Genomic DNA, 19,090 nt, shown 5'->3' on the forward strand with positions numbered 1-19,090 from the left:
TGCGTTTGCTGGTCCTCGAGGCGCTCAGCCGGCTTCATATTGTCAGGGTCTCCGCTTCATGTTCGGCACCACAGCAAAAGGGGGGGGGGGGACAAGAAGATGGGGTGGTGTTGTGTATGTGAGATTTAGGTTCAGCTGTCTACTCACAAGCTGCACTTAACCCCCCTCACCGCCGCCTCTACTATCCTCACATACTCTGTCTCCTCCCTCCAGTGTCAGTGTTAAAGAGCACTCTCACGCAAAACTGTACAGGCTTATCTTGTTTAAAGGGCTCACAGACTCAAGTGTCTGGTCTACCAGGTTCTGCAAGATATAAGCTGGTTGGGCTGGTTGATGTTTTTTGAAGATACTTTCTGGTGCTTGTGTGTCAAGTGTACACAAATGTGTTTGTGTGTGACAGAGAGAAAATAGTGGTCTATTTCATAGCGTAAGCACGTGGTTTGTACAGTTCAGACAGCCGGATAGGTGTAAAGCGCTGCAGGTGTCAGCGCAGCATTTCAGAACCCGGACCTCCTTAAGTTTTGTCAGAGAGTTTTTATTTTGTTGTGCGGTGGGGTGTGTGTTTGCCGTCAAAGCTCAGTGTAACCCATTTGTTCTAAATGTTTCAAACCCTCCTTTTCTTTCTTTGCAGTGTTTTGTGCAACTGTGAAAAAAAAAAGGAGGAAAAGAGAGTGTCAGTGTGACTGATAGTGCGTGATTGTGGGTTCTTAGGTTATGCAGTGCTGCACTTGCTCTGTTTCAACACACTGCAGTTCTCATAACTGCTGCACACAGCCACCCCCCCACCACCCCCCCCTTCCTCTTTCCCATCTGATGCGATGCCACTGATAGTAAAAACATGAGGCCTCTCACGTATTGCATGCCGGCTGTTCACTGCACCCTCCTCCCACCTCTCCAGGTTTCAAACCCACGCCACCTCTCACCCATAATATGGGGACCCTCTGGGACTCCCCCCCATAGACACCCAGTACAGAAAGTAGATTCAGAAGGCACAATGCACATCCAGCGATTAGCCACTCCATAGACTCATTTCAATAATATTCAAATGATGGGGAAGCTGGACATCAAGCTCACTTCTGCTATCATACACTGATGGATCTACAAAAAGAAGCCATTTTCTTTCTTTTTTTTCTGACTGGGGATGATATAATACTGGGTGGTTCATCTACTTACATTATACACTGTATATAAAATGTGTGCATAAAAAACCTGATGTCTACACTTATGACATTATCTTCAAGCGTCTTGCAGTCAGAATTTGGGGCTCCTGAAACTGAAGGCTGAAGCATACAGCAGGTGCATATTGAGCTATCTCAACTATTTACAGGTAACATGTACGAGAGTTTAATGCACAGGCTGCAGGCTTCTTTCTGTCACTAACACAACTAATACATTCATATAGTGCTACTGTTTTCCTCTCTCATGAACCACTGAGCAAGTTCAGATGTAGGAGTTTGCAACAATGTGAACTCTGTCAATGATTTCTGAAGTTGCCCTTGGATTATGTTTGTTTGCTGTTCTTCTCCACTAGACACATTATATTACAATCTACAAGGAGCCGAACTGAAGACTGGCTGGATTCGGGGGGAATTTACAAACCACAGATGGTTTTATTATATAAAGTTGAATTTAGCAACATAATTTTGCACCATCAACACCATTTTACAATTTTTCCCTTGTTCAAGCAGACTGAAATGAAAATGTAGTTTAATGCTCAATGTTAAACCTGAGAATCTACAGTCATTTCAGATGTGGGGAGGCCAAAAATCAGAAAGGAACAAGAATAGAATTGAAAAGGAATTGAACTGCTGACCTAATGGTTAAAAAGCACATATTTTATAGCGTAAGCCACTGTTGCTAATTGCTCTGATTTGTTCAGTGATCACTTTTCATCAATATGGAAACGCTGAATGCTTAAAATGAGTAAGCGTCATATAAAATGTCCCTAAAATGGTTTTGATTTGAGATGGATTTCAGATAGGCTAATGATGCAGAAAGAATAAAGCACAGATTTAAAACTGCAGCAGCATTTACTAAAATGTAAACCCAAATATTCTGCCTGCTTTGTTTCACTAAGTATGGGTGATCTGGACTAAAGACCATGTGATGACACGATTCTCTCCACAGATTTAGTGAAACTAATCAATGATCGCATGATTTTTGGATTCAAATCCTTTTACTTTACGTGAAGGTTAAAGGACTGACTCCCAGATGTATGAAGTCTCTGTTTTCAGCCCCTTTTCATGACACCTCAGGTTTAAACACATTGGGTAGACTTTTTTTTTTTTTTTTTTTTTTTTTGGATGTGCAAAGTTACTGCTGTGGAGGAAGTTTTTTATTTTTTTAACACAAACTGCAATTTTTTCCTAAACCTTAACAAGAACTTTTGGTAAACTTACACATTAAGTGAACATGAACAGTGAGTGTAAGCTAAATATATTAAAATGAAAACAAAGCAAAACAAAGTACAAAAGATTCAAACAAGATGCAAACCATGGTCTCATGAGATCCCTGTTCCTTCTTTAGGTGTAGAATATGTCTGTGGCCATTTGGTCAAGTACTGCCACCAAAGGACATCTGATAACCAGCCACTCATATCTGAAATAGCAGCGGTATCTGACTCATCAAAACATGATGGTTTTTGCTCTTATTTTATTTTGAAAGTTCTGATCCGAAGAGCTCACGTGTAAGCGGATTGTTTTCAGTTTGCTTCATTTTGTTTCAGATTGCTTCTGCTTTTACTATTTGACCTTCTCCAACCTCCTAAAAATAGGAGGTCTTTAAATAAGTGTTAACCATGTGATGCATATCAGCTGGGGGCTTTGCTTAGAGCAAAGTGAGTGTATCCAGTGTGTATAGCCACAAACTTCAGTGCATGAAATAAATGGTTAAACCCTCTGTGTTGGTGTCATGACAAAATAACTGTATTGTTCAAACATGAGGTTATGTTCAAACCTTCTTTCACTCTTGAACAAAGAAACCCAGTATTTTGTAAATCCACACTTGGTCAGCAGTTCTCTCGGATAAATCTCATGACTGTACTTTCACCATCCATAGTAGTATGATCTTTGTTTAGCTGGAGTTATATCTGCTGAAGAGTTGCTGTTAGACAACAGATTATCTTTAGATATGTATGTTCTTGTTTCAGAGGAAATGATTTTTGGTTTTGAAAAAAAGGAGTCTACAACCCCAATAATGAGAGTTGTGCTGCACACATTCAGGCACAGAGAAAAACTGTTTAAAAAAAAGTCAGTGAGATGCAGTTTCTATATACTTTATTAGAATGGCAAAGACATTACTCCACTTTCTCAGCATCTGATTTGATTTATTATTTTATCATTTACTATATATATACAAATTATAAGCATTTATATGTTATTATCAGGGTTTGTGTTTCTATAAAAGCTAAACATTTGACTTGTTTCCCTTATTGGGTTCTTGAAATAAAAAAAGGAAAGTGCTGTCTTCAATTTTTTTTTTTTGAATATTTTCAGTAATAAATTATGAAAAGAAAGAGTTCAAGCAAATGGATTTGTGCTGCATTCTCTTTTCTCTGTGCTTCAAATCCTACATCTGGAACACAAAGTCTCCTAACACCACTGGTTGCATGTTTCAACTCCCACTACCTGTTTTGTGCAGCCCAGCTGATCTTGAGCAGTGTGTCCATTTATAAACAACTGTGAAACTCTGTCATATGACCTGTGACTTGGCAGTTGTGAAATCACCCCACTGAACATGGGAAGAGTTAATTCAGTTTTTTGACCAGCCTTACTGACCTGACCTTGTAGAACCTTATGCTATGCATGTGTGATAGGTGGGTGGGAAACCATGGATAAGAGCTGGGAAGAAGGGAATGGAGTCTTGTATTGCTGGGTTGTTACTCTGCCAAGTAATGCTATAATATTAACTACTAAATGCAATGAATGATTAAACACACAGATAATTATTATTTCAAAGTCATGCCCAGTGTAGAATGGGCTACTATTTGCATTTGAGTTTGCTTTTCACATCCTCATTAAATGTGCTCCATGTTTGTCTTTCAGACTGTTCACAAAGTTACTTCAGTGGATGGCCCCAGAAGTGGAGGCCAGATGGAAATTGGGTCACATGACCGCCTCCAGGAAGGCGCGCTGAGCCTGGAACTGGCCAATGGGGTGAATCAGTACCCTAATGATGGTGAGGCATCTATGGAAACAGAGCAGCAGAGTGCGGAAAGTGTGCCACCAAGGCAGTGCTGGGGGCCTGGACATGGCAATGTTAGTGACACCCAAAAACAGCAAACATGTGGTGCAACCCCCACTGAATCTGTCCACCATGCAGACATGGAGGATGCCCAAAATCTGGTTGCTTTTTCTGCTATAGCTGGCTCCCTGCCTCATTCTTCCTCCTCTTCCTGCCACCTCGTGCAGGCTACTATTGCCCAATTGTATGAGAAGTTCATCCAGGAGACAGATGCTGGGGAGGCTCAAGCTAGAGTATCTACAGGGGCTCCTGAGGGTAGCTGCCAACCTTCAGAAGACCTGGAGACCTTACAAAAAGCACTGAGCCAAGCAAAACGTGGACACAAGCCTCCCAATTGCAACTGTGATGGGCCTGACTGTCCAGACTACCTTGAGTGGCTGGAAAAGAAGATTAAGTTAGCAACCACTGAGGATCAAGGCTCCTGCAAAATGGTTGATGCTCCCTTACATTTACAACCTCACCTTCAGCAACCCCATTTAGCGCATCACCCTCAGCCCTACCAACAGGTGAACGGTGGCCACCATATGTCTACTTCATGCACTCAGCATCAACAGGTAACCCAAGGCCCTCACCCAGACCAAGTGCCCTGCTCCAAACCACCAATTCCTTGCTCTCCCCAGGTGCTCTCCATAGCCAAGGAGAAGAACATCAGTCTTCAGACAGCCATTGCTATAGATGCTCTGACCCAGTTGTCTGGTACCAGTCCACAAACTGCCGCTTCTTCAGGTCAAGCTCCCTACAAAAGTAACCTCCATCACCATCAACACAACCAAAACATCACATCTCAGCCTCTCAATGGCATTGGCATGATCCCATCCTCTTCTGCCATCTACTCATCTTCTTCACGCTCTCAGTCTGTCCCTCCAGGACTACACACCAGCCAGCAGGGCCTAGAGTCATGTGAGCATCACAGGCCCCAATCCCAGGGCCATCCACCCCATGTTACCCCTCTCCAGTCCTCTACCTCTCCCTTCCCAGATCAGGGAAAACCACCAGGCTTCAACCCTAATCCCCAGCAGTGGCAGGAAGGCTCAGGCAGAGGCCCAGAACACAGAACTCCATGGATGTGTGTGAAGTCTGAGCCTCAGTCTCATCTTGTCACTGCACCTCATAGTAGCTCAGACCCCATGTCAGAGCTCAAACAGCTGCTTGGTGACACCAGTAGCAAGTTCAGAAATGGTCCTTTTAAGCTTCCAGCTTTGCAACAAATTAGCTTAAACCAGAATGGGCTTATCCAGGTCCAGGATAACCCAGCATTGGCCATGATTAAACAAGAGTCAGACTCTGGTGACCACTGTCATCACCCTGCCTCCATGGGACATTATGGTATGGCTAATGGTCAACAACAGGATCAGCACTACCCTGGCACTCCTGGCCAGGCAGCCATCAGCCACTTCACTCAGACAGCTCTACAACAGCACCTTCACTACAAGAGGAACCTCTTCCCAACCCCCCCCACTGGCTTTGTAGGCACAGGCCCACACTTGAAAAAATGGTGGCCACAGATGGATGCAGAGGGCCTGTCACATCTGGCCATCAAACAGGAACCCAAGAGGAAAAAAATCAGCCAAGGATCTCCTGGTTTCAAAGCTATGACTGGGATGTTTTTAGGTCCTCCCGTCCCCAAACCCAAGCAGATAATTATCAAGAAGCCCAAGCAGAAAGCCTCCATGCCAACCTTCCTGCCTCAGACTCAGATCACCATAAAGAAACCACCAGTCCACATGATGGAAAGAGCCTCAGCCCTACAAACAGATTCCCTTGACCTGCCCCTCCACAGTAACTTCACTCAGGCTGCTGCTGCAGGCCTCCCTGCCCCAGCCCAATCTCAGGTATCCATTTTCAACTCCTCGATGACTCCCTCTTCCACTGTTTCTGTTCCGTCAGAAAACACTCCAGCTCTCATGGGCCCCCTACCGCAACCTGTGGCCCTGTCAGCTCAAAATAAGTCAGAAGAGATGGGCAGCCTGGCCTCCAGTAATACCAGCACCATGACACCTGTGACCTCCACATCTTCACCCAGCACCTCAAATTTACCAAGTGTCATTAACTTGGACCCGAAGTACGAAGAACTGATCCGCCAGTTTGAGGCTGAATTTGGGGACTCAGTCCCAGACATATCTGCCAGTCAGCCCATGGAGGAGACTGCTACAGCCCCAAAGCCAGGGAATCAGTCCCTGAGCAGTCCTCAGGACCTCAGTCCCACATCATCATCCACCTTCCAGTCACTTCCCTTAATTTCCAAAAGTCAACCCACCCCTACACCTCATCAAGATGATCAGATGGAACTCAGCAAAGATGAGTCAGGGACCCAAATTGAGGCAGCCTTGAGCCAGGCATCCACAGAAAGCCATGTGGACATGGAGCACAAGGGGTCCGTTCAAGTTTCTCTGCAACAGGAAGATACTGTGGAGAAGCAGCAGCCCAGAGTGGTGCAGGATACATTTAGCATGCCATGTTCTCCGCTGTCAAAACGCATGAAGATTGAATCCTCGGGTGATATAACAGTAGTCTCCACCACCTTATCTGGGGAGGACACACCAACTAAGGATAGCCTGCCCTCTTCTCCATCTCTCAAAGGCTTCTTGGACTCTCCTTTACGCTACCTGGACACCCCCACCAAGAGCTTGCTAAATACTCCTTCCAAGGTTCTTCAGGCCGAGTTCCCCACCTGTACTTGCGTGGGTAAGTCTGTGCATTAGTCTCAGCGTCTGTTTATGCAAGTTACTTACCATCCATAAAGTACATTTCAGACACATACAATAACCAGTGAAAAGTTTGGACACGTATGAATGGGTGAGTGTGTCCAAACATTTGACTGGTACTGTGGATTAGCCACTGCTAATCTAACACGAATCACTCATTGTCCAACATTATCCATTAATCTCTGACTAGAGACAAATTTAAGCAAATCATTTAGTGTTAGCAAAGAAAGAAGCACATTTTGTTCTCTTTGCAAATGTTAATGTTTTGCTCTTCCACTAAAAATAAGTAGCCCATTATCTGGCCAGTGTTAGTATTTCACTCTTCTTATTGGTCTACACAGATCGACTGTTAGGTTTTTCAGTCCCTCCCCACTACTGTTCTTTCTGGTTGCTTGTTGTTTGCATCAAAGAAAGAATGTGTAAGTTGCCAGGGTGTGTGGTAATGACCATCTAGACTGTGACAGTGTGAAGCAATAAATGCCACAGGCAGGAACAATAGCAGTGGTGGCAGAAGGAGTCTTTTGTGTAGGTTTGGGTCTGGCAGGCAAGCAGAACACAGCCTTTGTTAGACAGAAGGGAGTTCAGTCCCATAGTTTGGGTAGCACCCCGCTTAGAGTAACCTATTTATTTACAACCAAGTAGGTGGTCCTACAGTAGAAATGTTTCATTTAAAGATACCATATGCTGGAAATTTTAATTGTTAGACTTAATAAGCGCACAAAGCATAAGTCAATGTGCCCTTTCATACACTAGTGTCTCAAATCAAATCAAATCAAATCAAATCAAATCAAATCAAGGTTTATTCGTCACATACCTGGTCATACACAGTACAACTGGCAGTGAAATGCTTTCGTGACTGCTCCGCCACCCTGATTACAAAACTACAGAATAGTTAAAAAATATATTATACAGAAATAGAATGTATTTAAAAAGTATAAGTATATAAACATTAGAAAATTAACAATATAATTAAAAAGAACAAATTAAACAAATTAAACAAATTAAGGGAGTCTCTACACATTATGGCATTAATTAATAGCTCAGTAAATCGGAATATTGATGTTGTAGCTACTTTGGGTAATAGTTTATTAACTTGGCACAAAAACAAAATAATGAAAGACTTGATTGTCAGAAAGCTACTAAGAAATAACAAACCACTTCCTGGAGTTACTGGGTGCCAGCTGCCCACGTTGATGTTATCTCTCAGTCAAAACTGGTCACTGTATGATGGCAAAACTACACCATAGATGGACAGATGTTTTCACTGTTTCCACGTACAACAGTGTTTCCAGCCAGAGTCTCTCTTACAAAGCAAAAATGTTGTTTATGGAATTACAGTAGAGAATGCAGAGACGTCTTTTTGTTTTTTTTTTTGTTTTTTTTTTAATGTAACATTTGATTAACAACTAATTTAATTAGGAAATGATTGTGATCAAACAGCCACACAACATCCACTCCATGTACGCAGATTAATTCTCATTTTTCAAATATAAACACATTTAACATTTACATTAATGCGAGTGTAATTTTTGTATCGCATGTGTCTGGACGGTCACAGTTGACTCAATGCCATGATCAGTGAGCTCAGTAAGATTAAGATTACACTTCTAATCACTAAAAGGATAATATAAATCGATTCTTATACACAGCTGACCCCTCCTCAGAAGGTCCCAGAGGTGTGTCCAGGGGTTGGTTGGTTGAGTTATTTTCAAAACCAAGATTAGATGTTGAGGAAAGAGGTTACCTGACAGTTATTCAGCTGTGTGTAGATTTGTGATGGATTAAGGCCTGGTACATAAAACCTTGTTGTATCTAAGCATTAAAAGGGTGCACAGCAGGGGAGAGCAGCTTCAGTAACGCACACTTGCTAACCATGTGGTGTTACTAGATATGAAGACCAGCAAACAACAAGCCCTCATAATTTCCTTTTCTACCCAGTATAGCACTGCACAGGAATGGGCTGCCTTTAATACACACACACACACACACACACACAAACACAAACACAGGATATAGTATATACTCATAGTATGCACACACTTTTTCTTTTATGCACAAATGGACTATGACTCCTCCATTTCCTGCCATGAACCACTTCCTGGAGCCTCCTTTCACCAATAGCAGAATGTGACCTCATATTACCTCTCTCTCTTTCACACACACACACACACACACACACACACACACACACACACACACACACACACACACAAATGTTACAGAATTACAGAGTGGATGACCACTGTAATCAGCTGATAATGTGGAACACTTTAAGGGTATTTTGTTAATGTCATGCAGTGTTGTGATGACACAGGAGCAAGAACAACATGATGTTAGTTGTCAGATAATCTGGTTTAACAACAAATAGCGAGAGCTGGGAAATGCAAAATTCCACAAGTCCGTTGTAACATTCATCCGCACAGCGCCGCATGCAAAATATAACACTGAAGTCATAGGGTGTGGTTTAAAACCATAGGATCTGTGTAGGAGAGTGGTCTAATGTTTGCACACACTCATACACAACATGTACACAACACACACAGACACACACACAGACACTCCCTCTAAACATCCCTCCATACTGAGTCACTCATCACTACCTCAAAAAGCTTCTGCTTTACCCTGCATCATCCCACACACCACACCCTACAGTGACAGGATACTTTCTGTGTTTAGAGAGAATATGTGTGTTCATGTGTGCTTGTTTGAACTGGATGTTGCAATAAGCTGTACTTTCACATGCCTCTCACAGAAGATTTGGCTTCACCTACAAAGAGACTATCTTTGAGTTTGGCCAAAAATACATCAAAGCACATCCATTGTACCTTTGTCCTTTTACAGAACTCTACAGCAAATGAGAACATGCAAAGTCAAGCTTTGCTTTTCAAGTCTTTTCCGTTATGTTTGCAACTTAAGTGAGACTCAGATCAAGGAGACAAAGACCAGATCCAAGACTGGGGCATGGGTATTAATTTTTTGATCAATGTGAAGTGCAAAAATGTTTATAAAACCCAAGAACTCTACCCTGTGTGATACTGCTTGCAGGAAATTGGGCGACTGTGTAGAAGTATAAAATATTTAAAAAAGACACTGTTTCAAATAGTCTTATGTTGGGGACGTTATCACCAAAACTATAGACTATAATAGCAGCGACTCTAGCACCTGATCTTCTTTTATGTGTCAGATCTGACTCTGTGTTGAACTTATGTAGCAGCAGGATCAGTTTTACACTCTAATCCAGTGTTAATTTACATTTAAATGTTTTTCAGGTAAAATGTTGTGTTCTTACTCTGTACTTTCTCTTTTCCAAGAACAAATAATTGAGAAAGATGAAGGGCCCTACTACAATCACCTGGGATCTGGACCTTCTGTGGCCTCCATACGAACTCTGATGGAGACAAGGTATATTCTCTTCTCTTCTCTTCTCTTCTCTTCTCTTCTCTTCTCTTCTCTTCTCTTCTCTTCTCTTCTCTTCTCTTCTCTTCTCTTCTCTTCTCTTCTCTTCTCTTCTCTTCTCTTCTCTTCTCTTTCCTTGCTGCTCCCTCCTCCTCCTCCTCCTCCTCTTCCTTTCTCTCAGCCTTCCCTCCTCCTCACATTTTGTCCTTAGGGAATCTGTGACCTAGAATCTAGTAGGAGGAACAGGAAATATCAGCATCTTCAGCATATCACAGGCAGAGCAAAAGGCACAGGATTAGCAGCAGATGACAGCTGAGAATGGGAAGAACACAGAAGGAAGAATGATTGATGTAAAAATACAAAGAAATGTGGAGAAAAGATGAATACAGGTGACAGAAGGAAGGGAGGGGGTAACTTCACTCATGAATAATGTAGATAGAAAGCTGAATTTGGTGGATTTGAAACCTCAAATTTAACAAGTAATCTCACAAATGGAAAATGAAATCTGTGTCTTGCAGTTTTATAATAATTATCATTTTTCATATATAGTCACTGATATAAATAGACTATACATATGAATATAGATCTGTAAGCAATAGGCAAGATTTGTGGTACACAAATTGTAAAATGATTGGGCTTCAGTGCCTCGATCTTCACTGCACCTGTCTCTCTGCTGCTCTGCTCCATGTGTGTTTGGAGACATGCAGTGAAACAGAGAGCATAGGAGAGCAGCAAAATAGCAGTAGACTTTCACACTGAGTGCATATAAACGAGATAAACCACATTAATAAAATACCTTTCTTATTTTTCTAAATGCTTTGATTTGTAAGGGGCATTGAAAGCTGCAGACTGCACTGTGACATTTGACCTTTACAAAGCAATGTGAGAGGAAACTCTCTTAGTCACTTTATTAATGCACGGAGGACAGCAAGGTACACCTTTATGGGCTCACCATACTCACTGCATTGGCCGTGTTGCGCACAAACAGTAAAGCCGCCACAGCGCCGTACCATTTATACCGGCACTGAAGGTGCGAATATTCAGGGTAACATTTTCTTGAACGATAGGTGTTGAAATTCAACCAAACCCCCTGCATCAGGTATTGGAGCGGAAGAAGTCAAAACCGCAAGCAAAGAAATTATTGAGTTTTACAGAAAGTCTCATCTTTTCAGGCTATTGCAACTCTGTATAATCTGCGAATCTCTGCACTTCTGTACTGATATATACTTCTCAAAAAGTTAAAGGAACACTTTTTAATCAGAATATAGCATCAAGTCAGTTAAACTTCTGGGATGTTGATCTGGTCAGTTAAATAGCAGAGGGGGTTGTTAATCAGCTTCAGCTGCTTTGGTCTTAGTTGAAATGAACAACTAGTGGACTAGAGGGGCAACAGCAACAACCCCCAAAACAGGAATGGTTTTACAGGTGGAGGCCACTGATATTTTTTCCCTCCTCATCTTTTCTGACTGTTTTTTCACTAGTTTTGCATTTGCCTATAGTCAGTGTCACTACTGGTAGCATGAGGCGATACCTGGACCCTACAGAGGTTGCACAGGTAGTCCAACTCCTCCAGGATGGCACATCAATACTTGCCATTGCCAGAAGATTTGCTGTGTCTCCCAGCATAGTCTAAAGAGCAAGATCCTGGAAGGCAGTTACTCCAGGAGAGTGGAGAGGGCCGTAGAGGGTCCTAAACCCATCCCACTGAGATCTGTTGTGTTTTCAAAGTGTTCCTTTCATTTTTTTTTTTTTGAGCGGTGTATCATTAAAATGGTGGTAAAAACCAACACGATCGTGTACTTGTGTCTTCAACCTGGTGTGCGAGATTGTAAAAACTGAGAAGTGCATGACTGGCCAAAATAACACCAAAGCATGGCTTGCTCCAGGGGATGTCATGGCACTTTTCGTGTGCGGTGCCATTTGTGAGGGGCTAGAGCAGTGAGTATAATGGGCCCATTAGAGGGAGGGACTCACGTGCAGCCAGACCGGCTACCTAAACACTGAAAAGCAAGGCTCAGGTTGCAACACACAGAGGAAGTGTTACTTCCTTCTCTGCTAAAGACACCATTACACTACTTGATCTTTACATAACAAATAATTGCTGCTGTGATCTCATATAAAGAACCTTTAACAAGCAAAGTGCAGCTGGAGCCTCAGTAATGAAATTGCAGTTGGGCTATCTTGTTAAAACCACCGAATAAATGTTTTCAAGGTTGAATTAATGAATATTTTTCACTCCAGAATGTAAACACACTTTAACCTTTTATTACCAGATTGCTCACTTGTGTTAAGCTTCATTTTTAAAGTACTGAATGTTGTAGTGGGTGCTATTCACTGGATTTCAGTAGGACCAATGAGTCAGTAATTCCGAGAGCGCAAACTGAGTAAGCGTGTGTGTGTGTGTGTGTGTGTGTGTGTGTGTGTGTGTGTGTGTGTGTGTGTGTGTGTGTGTGTGTGTGTTCGACCAGAGTCCACCTTTTGTTGTTTGAGAGATGACGCAAGATGTTAAGCCCCTATAGTCCCTGGCTGACCTTTGACCCACCCCTCACCCCAGCCGGCCACCCCTGTGGTGACTGAGCCTAATCCCCTCCCACTTTCTCAGGCACCTCAGGGTGATTCCTATTCAGGAGGTGCACCGTGTATTCACTGCCATGCCAAATCTGCTCAAGGCTGAGGTTTTCACAATGGCAGGTATCTGGCTGACAGGAGACCTGATATGATCTGTGAACAAACATCTGACAAGTCCCAATGACATATCTGCACCCTAGTGCAACCTCTGACCTCTCTCTCCTTCTATACACCTACAAGCAGACCTGCCGAAATACACACCACGCACCATTAAGACACAAAAACAAATAGAAATGTGTGTATACAATGGCTAAAGCATTCAAGCTACTATCAGCACAGGCATATCTCCAAGAGAAGTCCTTTTGACCAGTGTTGTGCAGAAGCTAATCGGGTCTGGTTTACTCAGCCATGCTTGTGTGAATCTCAGCAGTGGACTGTGAACACGCACTCCTAATCAAGTTGGCCTGTTTTTGTCAGGACTGAAATATACTGCTACTCCCTCCGATTACTTAGAGACAGAGAAAGTAACAAAGGCAAAAGGAATAACAAATAAGAGCCACTTTTGATGAGGCCAGTTGTGACAATAAGAAACCACTGATTAACCTCTCTGCAGCAGAAATCACCTATTACTGCTTTGTTACAACTGATGAGGTGCTGTTGTTGAGTGGCCATTTTTGTAGTTTTCTACCACTGGCAGAAAGCATTTAGCCAACTGAGCTGTCATATTGTTCTGCTCTGTTAATGAATAACGCCGCACTTTTCCTGTGTTTTTGAACACATGCAAAAGCAGGCAAATTTTGCTTGTCTTTTCAGTTCTTGTGAACACCAACCCATACTTGCACACAACTGGCTGTCATGTGTGTAGACTTTTTGGTGGCTTGAGTGTAACTCTTAAAGGGGACCTGCTTTGCTCACTGTTACAGTTGGGTTCTGTAAAATTCAAATAATAAGGTCAGAATATGCAAACTTTGTGTGAAGCCAAATGTTCAGGCTTTTGTGGTGCTCTAAATGCTCCATTTCACACCGTTCTTCTACTCTTGGATCTCTGTGATGTCAGTGAGAGCAGATAACCTGAATATGATCATCTCAGGCACACAGAACTGTATGAAACCCACCTACGATTTACGCCTTCTGTTTGTGTGGGGTAGCCATTCAGAAGAAAGCTGTTTTAAAGGGAGGAGGAGGAGGAAGGAAGCTGTTTTTTTTTTTTTTTTCAGACAGTGAATAAATTTTGAGATAAATGAGGAATATTTTGAAATGTGAATCACGCAAAGCTTCTCTAGTAGAGTCCAAGAATGAATATTTGGAGCTGGAAATGAGCATAACAGGTCCCCTCTAGCAAAACATGTATCCGTTTTTAAATGCCCCAATTCTTTGGGGCCAGTTTGGTTTCTCTCAGGACACGGACACACAGAAAGTACTGCAGTCTGTTTTTAAATGTAGGACATTGAGTGTTGTGTTGTTGTGTCACAGCACTAAAGTCAGGCATTCAGTAAAATAGTGAATTGTTTCTCTGTCCATGTAGGTTTGGAGAGAAGGGGAAAGCCATCCGGATTGAGAAGGTGGTTTACACAGGCAAAGAGGGAAAGAGTTCACATGGATGTCCTATCGCTAAGTGGGTAAGTAGCATCACAACACATCCAGTGTGTGGTTTTGAAAAATATTGTATAACTTTCAACACAGCTAATTACAACAGATACTAAGGAATAGTGTTGGGAGAAGTGGTAGTGTCCCTACACTGTATATAAAGTAGGGACATAGCTTTGAGCTCTGGAAAGTGAAGCCAGCTCTAAGTGCTTTAGACCTCCATTCTTTCTAATAGTAAGGGGAGCGATGCCTTTGGGTTACGGTCTACAACAAAATTACCCTGCTACTCACTTGATTCATGCCTCAGTAAACACTTATCCAGTGATGTCATGGTCTCGGTCTCTAGTTTTAGCTCTTATTGAAAACAGCATGATGTTAACTTTGTAAATGACTGTTCCACTAAGAGCTCCACACCTGGCAAATGGCACCATATGACAAAGTTGACTTCAAATTGACATGACATTAGCTGTAGCTAACCGCTGTTTCTGCGGGTCATGCACCTTTCGATTTTTGTAACCTGGCATATTGTGCCGCTGCGACCGCAGCTGGGTTGAAGACACAAGTGTGATTTTGTGGGTTTCTATCAGTAGAGACGCTCAGAGATTCACAGACTGTACAGAACGAGAGGCTGCAGTTTGAAAACACGAGACTTTGTGGAAAAAAAAAAAACACTCCACAAAAACACTTGACAATTTCTTTGCTTTCTGTTTTGACTCCTTGTCCTCCTGTACCAGCACTGATGTGGAGGTATTGTCCGAGTTGTGACACCTATCATTCAGCAGAATACTGCAGCAGGTACTCGCACCTTAACAGCGAGCATAAACGGATGTGGCTGTATGATGAAATCGCTGGCGGCACACAAAGTGACCAGCGGCGGATGTATACTGGAGCCCTAAGAGTAAACTAGAAGATTAAGGACATGCTTTTACTTTGAGACTGGATGCTAACATTTGTGTATATCTTAGTCACTGTCTGAGTTTATGTGAAAGGCTTAAAAAAAAGCGAGAGGGAGTTTTTTTTTAAAGTGTTTATCCCATGTGGCAACACTGACAGCCAATCAACAAACGATTTATGTGGTGTGTGTGTGTGTGTGTGTGTGTGTGTGTGTGTGTGTGTGTGTGTGTGTGTGTAATGAGGGGTCCTAGGGAGACACACAGGCAAGCTGTCATCCACAGTGAGCAAATCAGTAGGGGGTCTCACTCTGTAACAACTGCCTGGCCTCCTCTCTCGTGTCACCCCTGGCACATCCTGCTAATGATTTTATGGATTCAAAACAACCACCCGACTGAGGGAGGGTGACTGTGTGGGTGGGTGTGTTGGAGACAGAAAGACAGGGAAGTTAAGGGACCAGACCAGTAGAAAGAGACCTTGTGTGGAATCAAATATTAAAAAAACAAACAAACAAAACATGGATGTTTATATTCTTTGTCTTTTGTATATTTTATAGCATAGTCATGGTCACATTCTGAATATGGCAGATAGAAATATAAGCAGATTAAGGATCAATATTCAGTCACAGAAGCAGGTCAGGTTTTAGTTTAAGGCTTAAACACTCTTCTTGAATAAAATGTAACCATCAAATCTTAACTGTGTCAGCATATCAAAATATTTGGGTGTGCTGGACATCTGCTGGACAAATGTGGGAACTACAAGTAGCTCTTGGAGCAGATTATCATTCAACTGAAATTATATTTTACTTGTTAGTGTTGGCTTTTTGTGGACAAGTAAAAGCTCACAAGCTTTGTTTCCCCTCAGGTGATCCGTAGGGGCAGCGAGGAAGAGAAGCTGATGTGTCTGGTGCGGCAACGTGCAGGCCATTACTGTGCCAACGCTGTCATCATCGTCGTCATTATAGCCTGGGAAGGTGTCCCGAGGGCCCTGGCTGACAAACTGTACAGAGAGGTCACCGACACCCTCACCAAACATGGCAACCCCACCAGCCGACGCTGTGGCCTCAATGAGGAGTGAGTAGGCGATGGCTGGTTTTTCACACTGCGGATGTGTAGTACTTTTGAAAAAGGACAGGGACAAGTTATTTTTTTGAATTATTACTATTTAATGTCTGAGTATCATGTGGGGGTCTAACACCATTTTCACCTATACATGGCAGCCGTTAACATTTCTAAACATCATCCGGCAGAGGTGCTTGTGACAGCGCTAATGTCTGACTCAGTCAGGTCAGACATTAGCCTGCCTTGAACCTGCCAGCTCTCTGGTACAAAGTCAGTGTGATGTTGGATTTCACCCATGTGCGAATAGCACAGCTTATTGTCCATTACATTCAGTGAGTGGGGGGTCATCTGTCAAGACTTTTGCACGTTCCATCCAAATATCCTGACCTGATTCAATTTGTCCAAACTTCATACAGCTTAGACCACGAACAACGTAAAGGCAAGAAAGCGTCTAGATATGCTTTTCTTATATTTAGAATTCCTTGGTTTAATTTTATTTCAATTTTAATATTTCCTTTCTGCTGCCTTTGTGTTAAACTCTGGAGACAGTTTTGATGTCGTCTTGGCCAGGCCACTCTTGAAAAAGAGAAAAAGAGATTTTAATCTCGGTGTGTTTTACCTGGTTAAATAAAGGAAGAAAAAAAAAATTAAGACAAGCTATTTGTGCATGCACAAAAAAGAAAATTTCAACACCAGGAGTTTACACTTTATTCTGTGTTACATGGGTCACTGTTCACCTAGTGCCCAGCCCCTCAGTTACCCATAAGTAATAGGTAACACACCCCTGTGTCTGGTGGCTTAGATATGTGGGATGAAGAAATAAGTCCTGCTTCTATCATGGTGCTGAAGCTGCCTTTGTGTTTTCCCCAGTATGTGTGTAATATACATAAATTGAGTTTCACAAATAATAAAAATTCTTAGCACATAAGACTTGAGGCTGAGCTGATGTACTGTAACACCATTCAACATTCACTGCTCCAGATGAAACACATTTTCTCACCAGCATTGTCTCAGCTGCATTGTGCACATGTTGTAGTAAAACGTGCATGGGTGCACGTCTTCTATGAATGAAGCTGAGAGTGTGCTCTCTGTCTCCCCCTGCAGTCGTACCTGCGCCTGTCAAGGCAAGGATCCTGATACTTGTGGTGCTTCCTTCTCTTTTGGCTGCTCATGGAGTATGTACTTTAACGGCTGCAAGTATGCCCGAAGCAAAATGCCGCGAAAGTTCAGGCTACAGGGAGACCACCCTGAAGAGGTATTCATCACATTAAAGCCTCTTTTTTACAGCATTGTCTGAGTATCCTAATAATAACCAAGCTAGGTTTCAAGATTCTTGTTTGCTTTTTTCCAAGGTTCTTTTTGCTTCTTGTTCTTTTCAGAATTGTGTCTCTGGAGTAATTTTAAGATACCATTTTTATAGTGTTTCGCTCTGACCTGTGATCCATGTTTTTGTTGTCAGGAGGAAAAACTCAGGGATAACTTCCAGAATCTGGCAACTGAGGTGGCTCCTGTGTACAAGCGACTGGCACCTCAGGCCTACAGTAACCAGGTTTGTTGTACGGGCACATGCCTCTTAACAAACAAGCAAAAATATCTTAGCAAGAAGGTTCTTAAAGGCAGAAAACTACTGGCAGGTATTATTAACTCATGACTTAATATACCTGTGAAGATTTGGCTTTGAGAAAGGAAGCAGTCTTAACTGTTGTGTATTTTAAGAAATGAGTTCCCTCCTGTAGCTGGTGTAAATTTTTCTCTGTCCTTTACTTCAGTGCCAGTCAGAGTCCAGAGCTCCTGACTGCAGGCTGGGCTTGAAGGAAGGCCGTCCATTCTCTGGAATCACTGCTTGCATGGACTTCTGTGCTCACGCTCATAAGGATCAACACAACCTGTACAACGGATGCACAGTGGTAAGATCATCAAACTTATGGGATTTTTTTTGTTGGTTTTTTTGCAGTGTGTGATGAATTTATAGCTGGTACAGGAAAAGCACTGCTGTGTCATCATGCACTTTGTATCACTCCCTGTTAGGTGTGTACTTTAACAAAGGAGGACAACCGAACGGTGGGGGAAATCCCCGAGGATGAGCAGCTCCACGTGTTGCCTCTTTACACAATATCCCCGACAGATGAGTTCGGCAGCGAGGAGGCCCAGCGCCGTAAGATGGAGACAGGAGCTATCCAGGTGCTTAATGCTTTCCGTCGTGAGGTGCGCAAGTTGCCCGAACCTGCCAAGTCTTGCCGACAGCGCCGACTGGAAGCAAAGAAGGCCGCTTCGGAGAAAAAGAAAAATAAACTCATGCAGCAGGCAGGGGAGACGCCAGAGAAGATGGGCATCAAAGATGAGGACTGCATCAGAAGTTCCCCTCATCCCCAAGGCAATAAAGGTTAGTTGCTGTTTTGATTTTGTGTCACTCAAAGTATTTTAATCACATGTTAAACAGGATCTCAGACTTCTGTGTTTTTTTTTTAATTGCTTGACTTTGTGATTGCAAATCCTAATGTAACCCGAAACTACAAACATGCGAGAAAACTGAAAGGGCTACAGAAGGAATAAATACATAAAAGCTGAAATCCTTTGAGAATTTGGCTCGTTGTGCTGAGTTTGTAACTTATCTTTTCTTCACTGTCTTTTCTTTCAAAC

The 19,090-nt window shown here is 42.6% G+C and overlaps 1 protein-coding gene across 5 annotated transcripts in view; it reads left to right on the top strand.

Annotated features, from left to right (window-relative positions):
- Positions 1-19,090, top strand: part of tet3 (tet methylcytosine dioxygenase 3) — a 43,368-nt gene that overhangs the window by 17,291 nt on the left and 6,987 nt on the right. For all 5 annotated transcript variants that reach the window (XM_030737180.1, XM_030737182.1, XM_030737184.1 and 2 more), the window contains 8 exons: positions 4,044-6,927; positions 10,259-10,349; positions 14,437-14,530; positions 16,254-16,462; positions 17,555-17,705; positions 17,910-17,999; positions 18,220-18,357; positions 18,479-18,833. In XM_030737180.1, the coding sequence (XP_030593040.1) occupies positions 4,092-6,927; positions 10,259-10,349; positions 14,437-14,530; positions 16,254-16,462; positions 17,555-17,705; positions 17,910-17,999; positions 18,220-18,357; positions 18,479-18,833 (3,964 nt within the window). In that variant the 5' untranslated portion in view covers positions 4,044-4,091. The remainder of the gene's footprint in view (positions 1-4,043; positions 6,928-10,258; positions 10,350-14,436; positions 14,531-16,253; positions 16,463-17,554; positions 17,706-17,909; positions 18,000-18,219; positions 18,358-18,478; positions 18,834-19,090) is intronic.

Source organism: Archocentrus centrarchus, chromosome 9 (genome assembly GCF_007364275.1).
Source record: "Archocentrus centrarchus isolate MPI-CPG fArcCen1 chromosome 9, fArcCen1, whole genome shotgun sequence".
Classification (NCBI taxonomy): domain Eukaryota; kingdom Metazoa; phylum Chordata; class Actinopteri; order Cichliformes; family Cichlidae; genus Archocentrus; species Archocentrus centrarchus.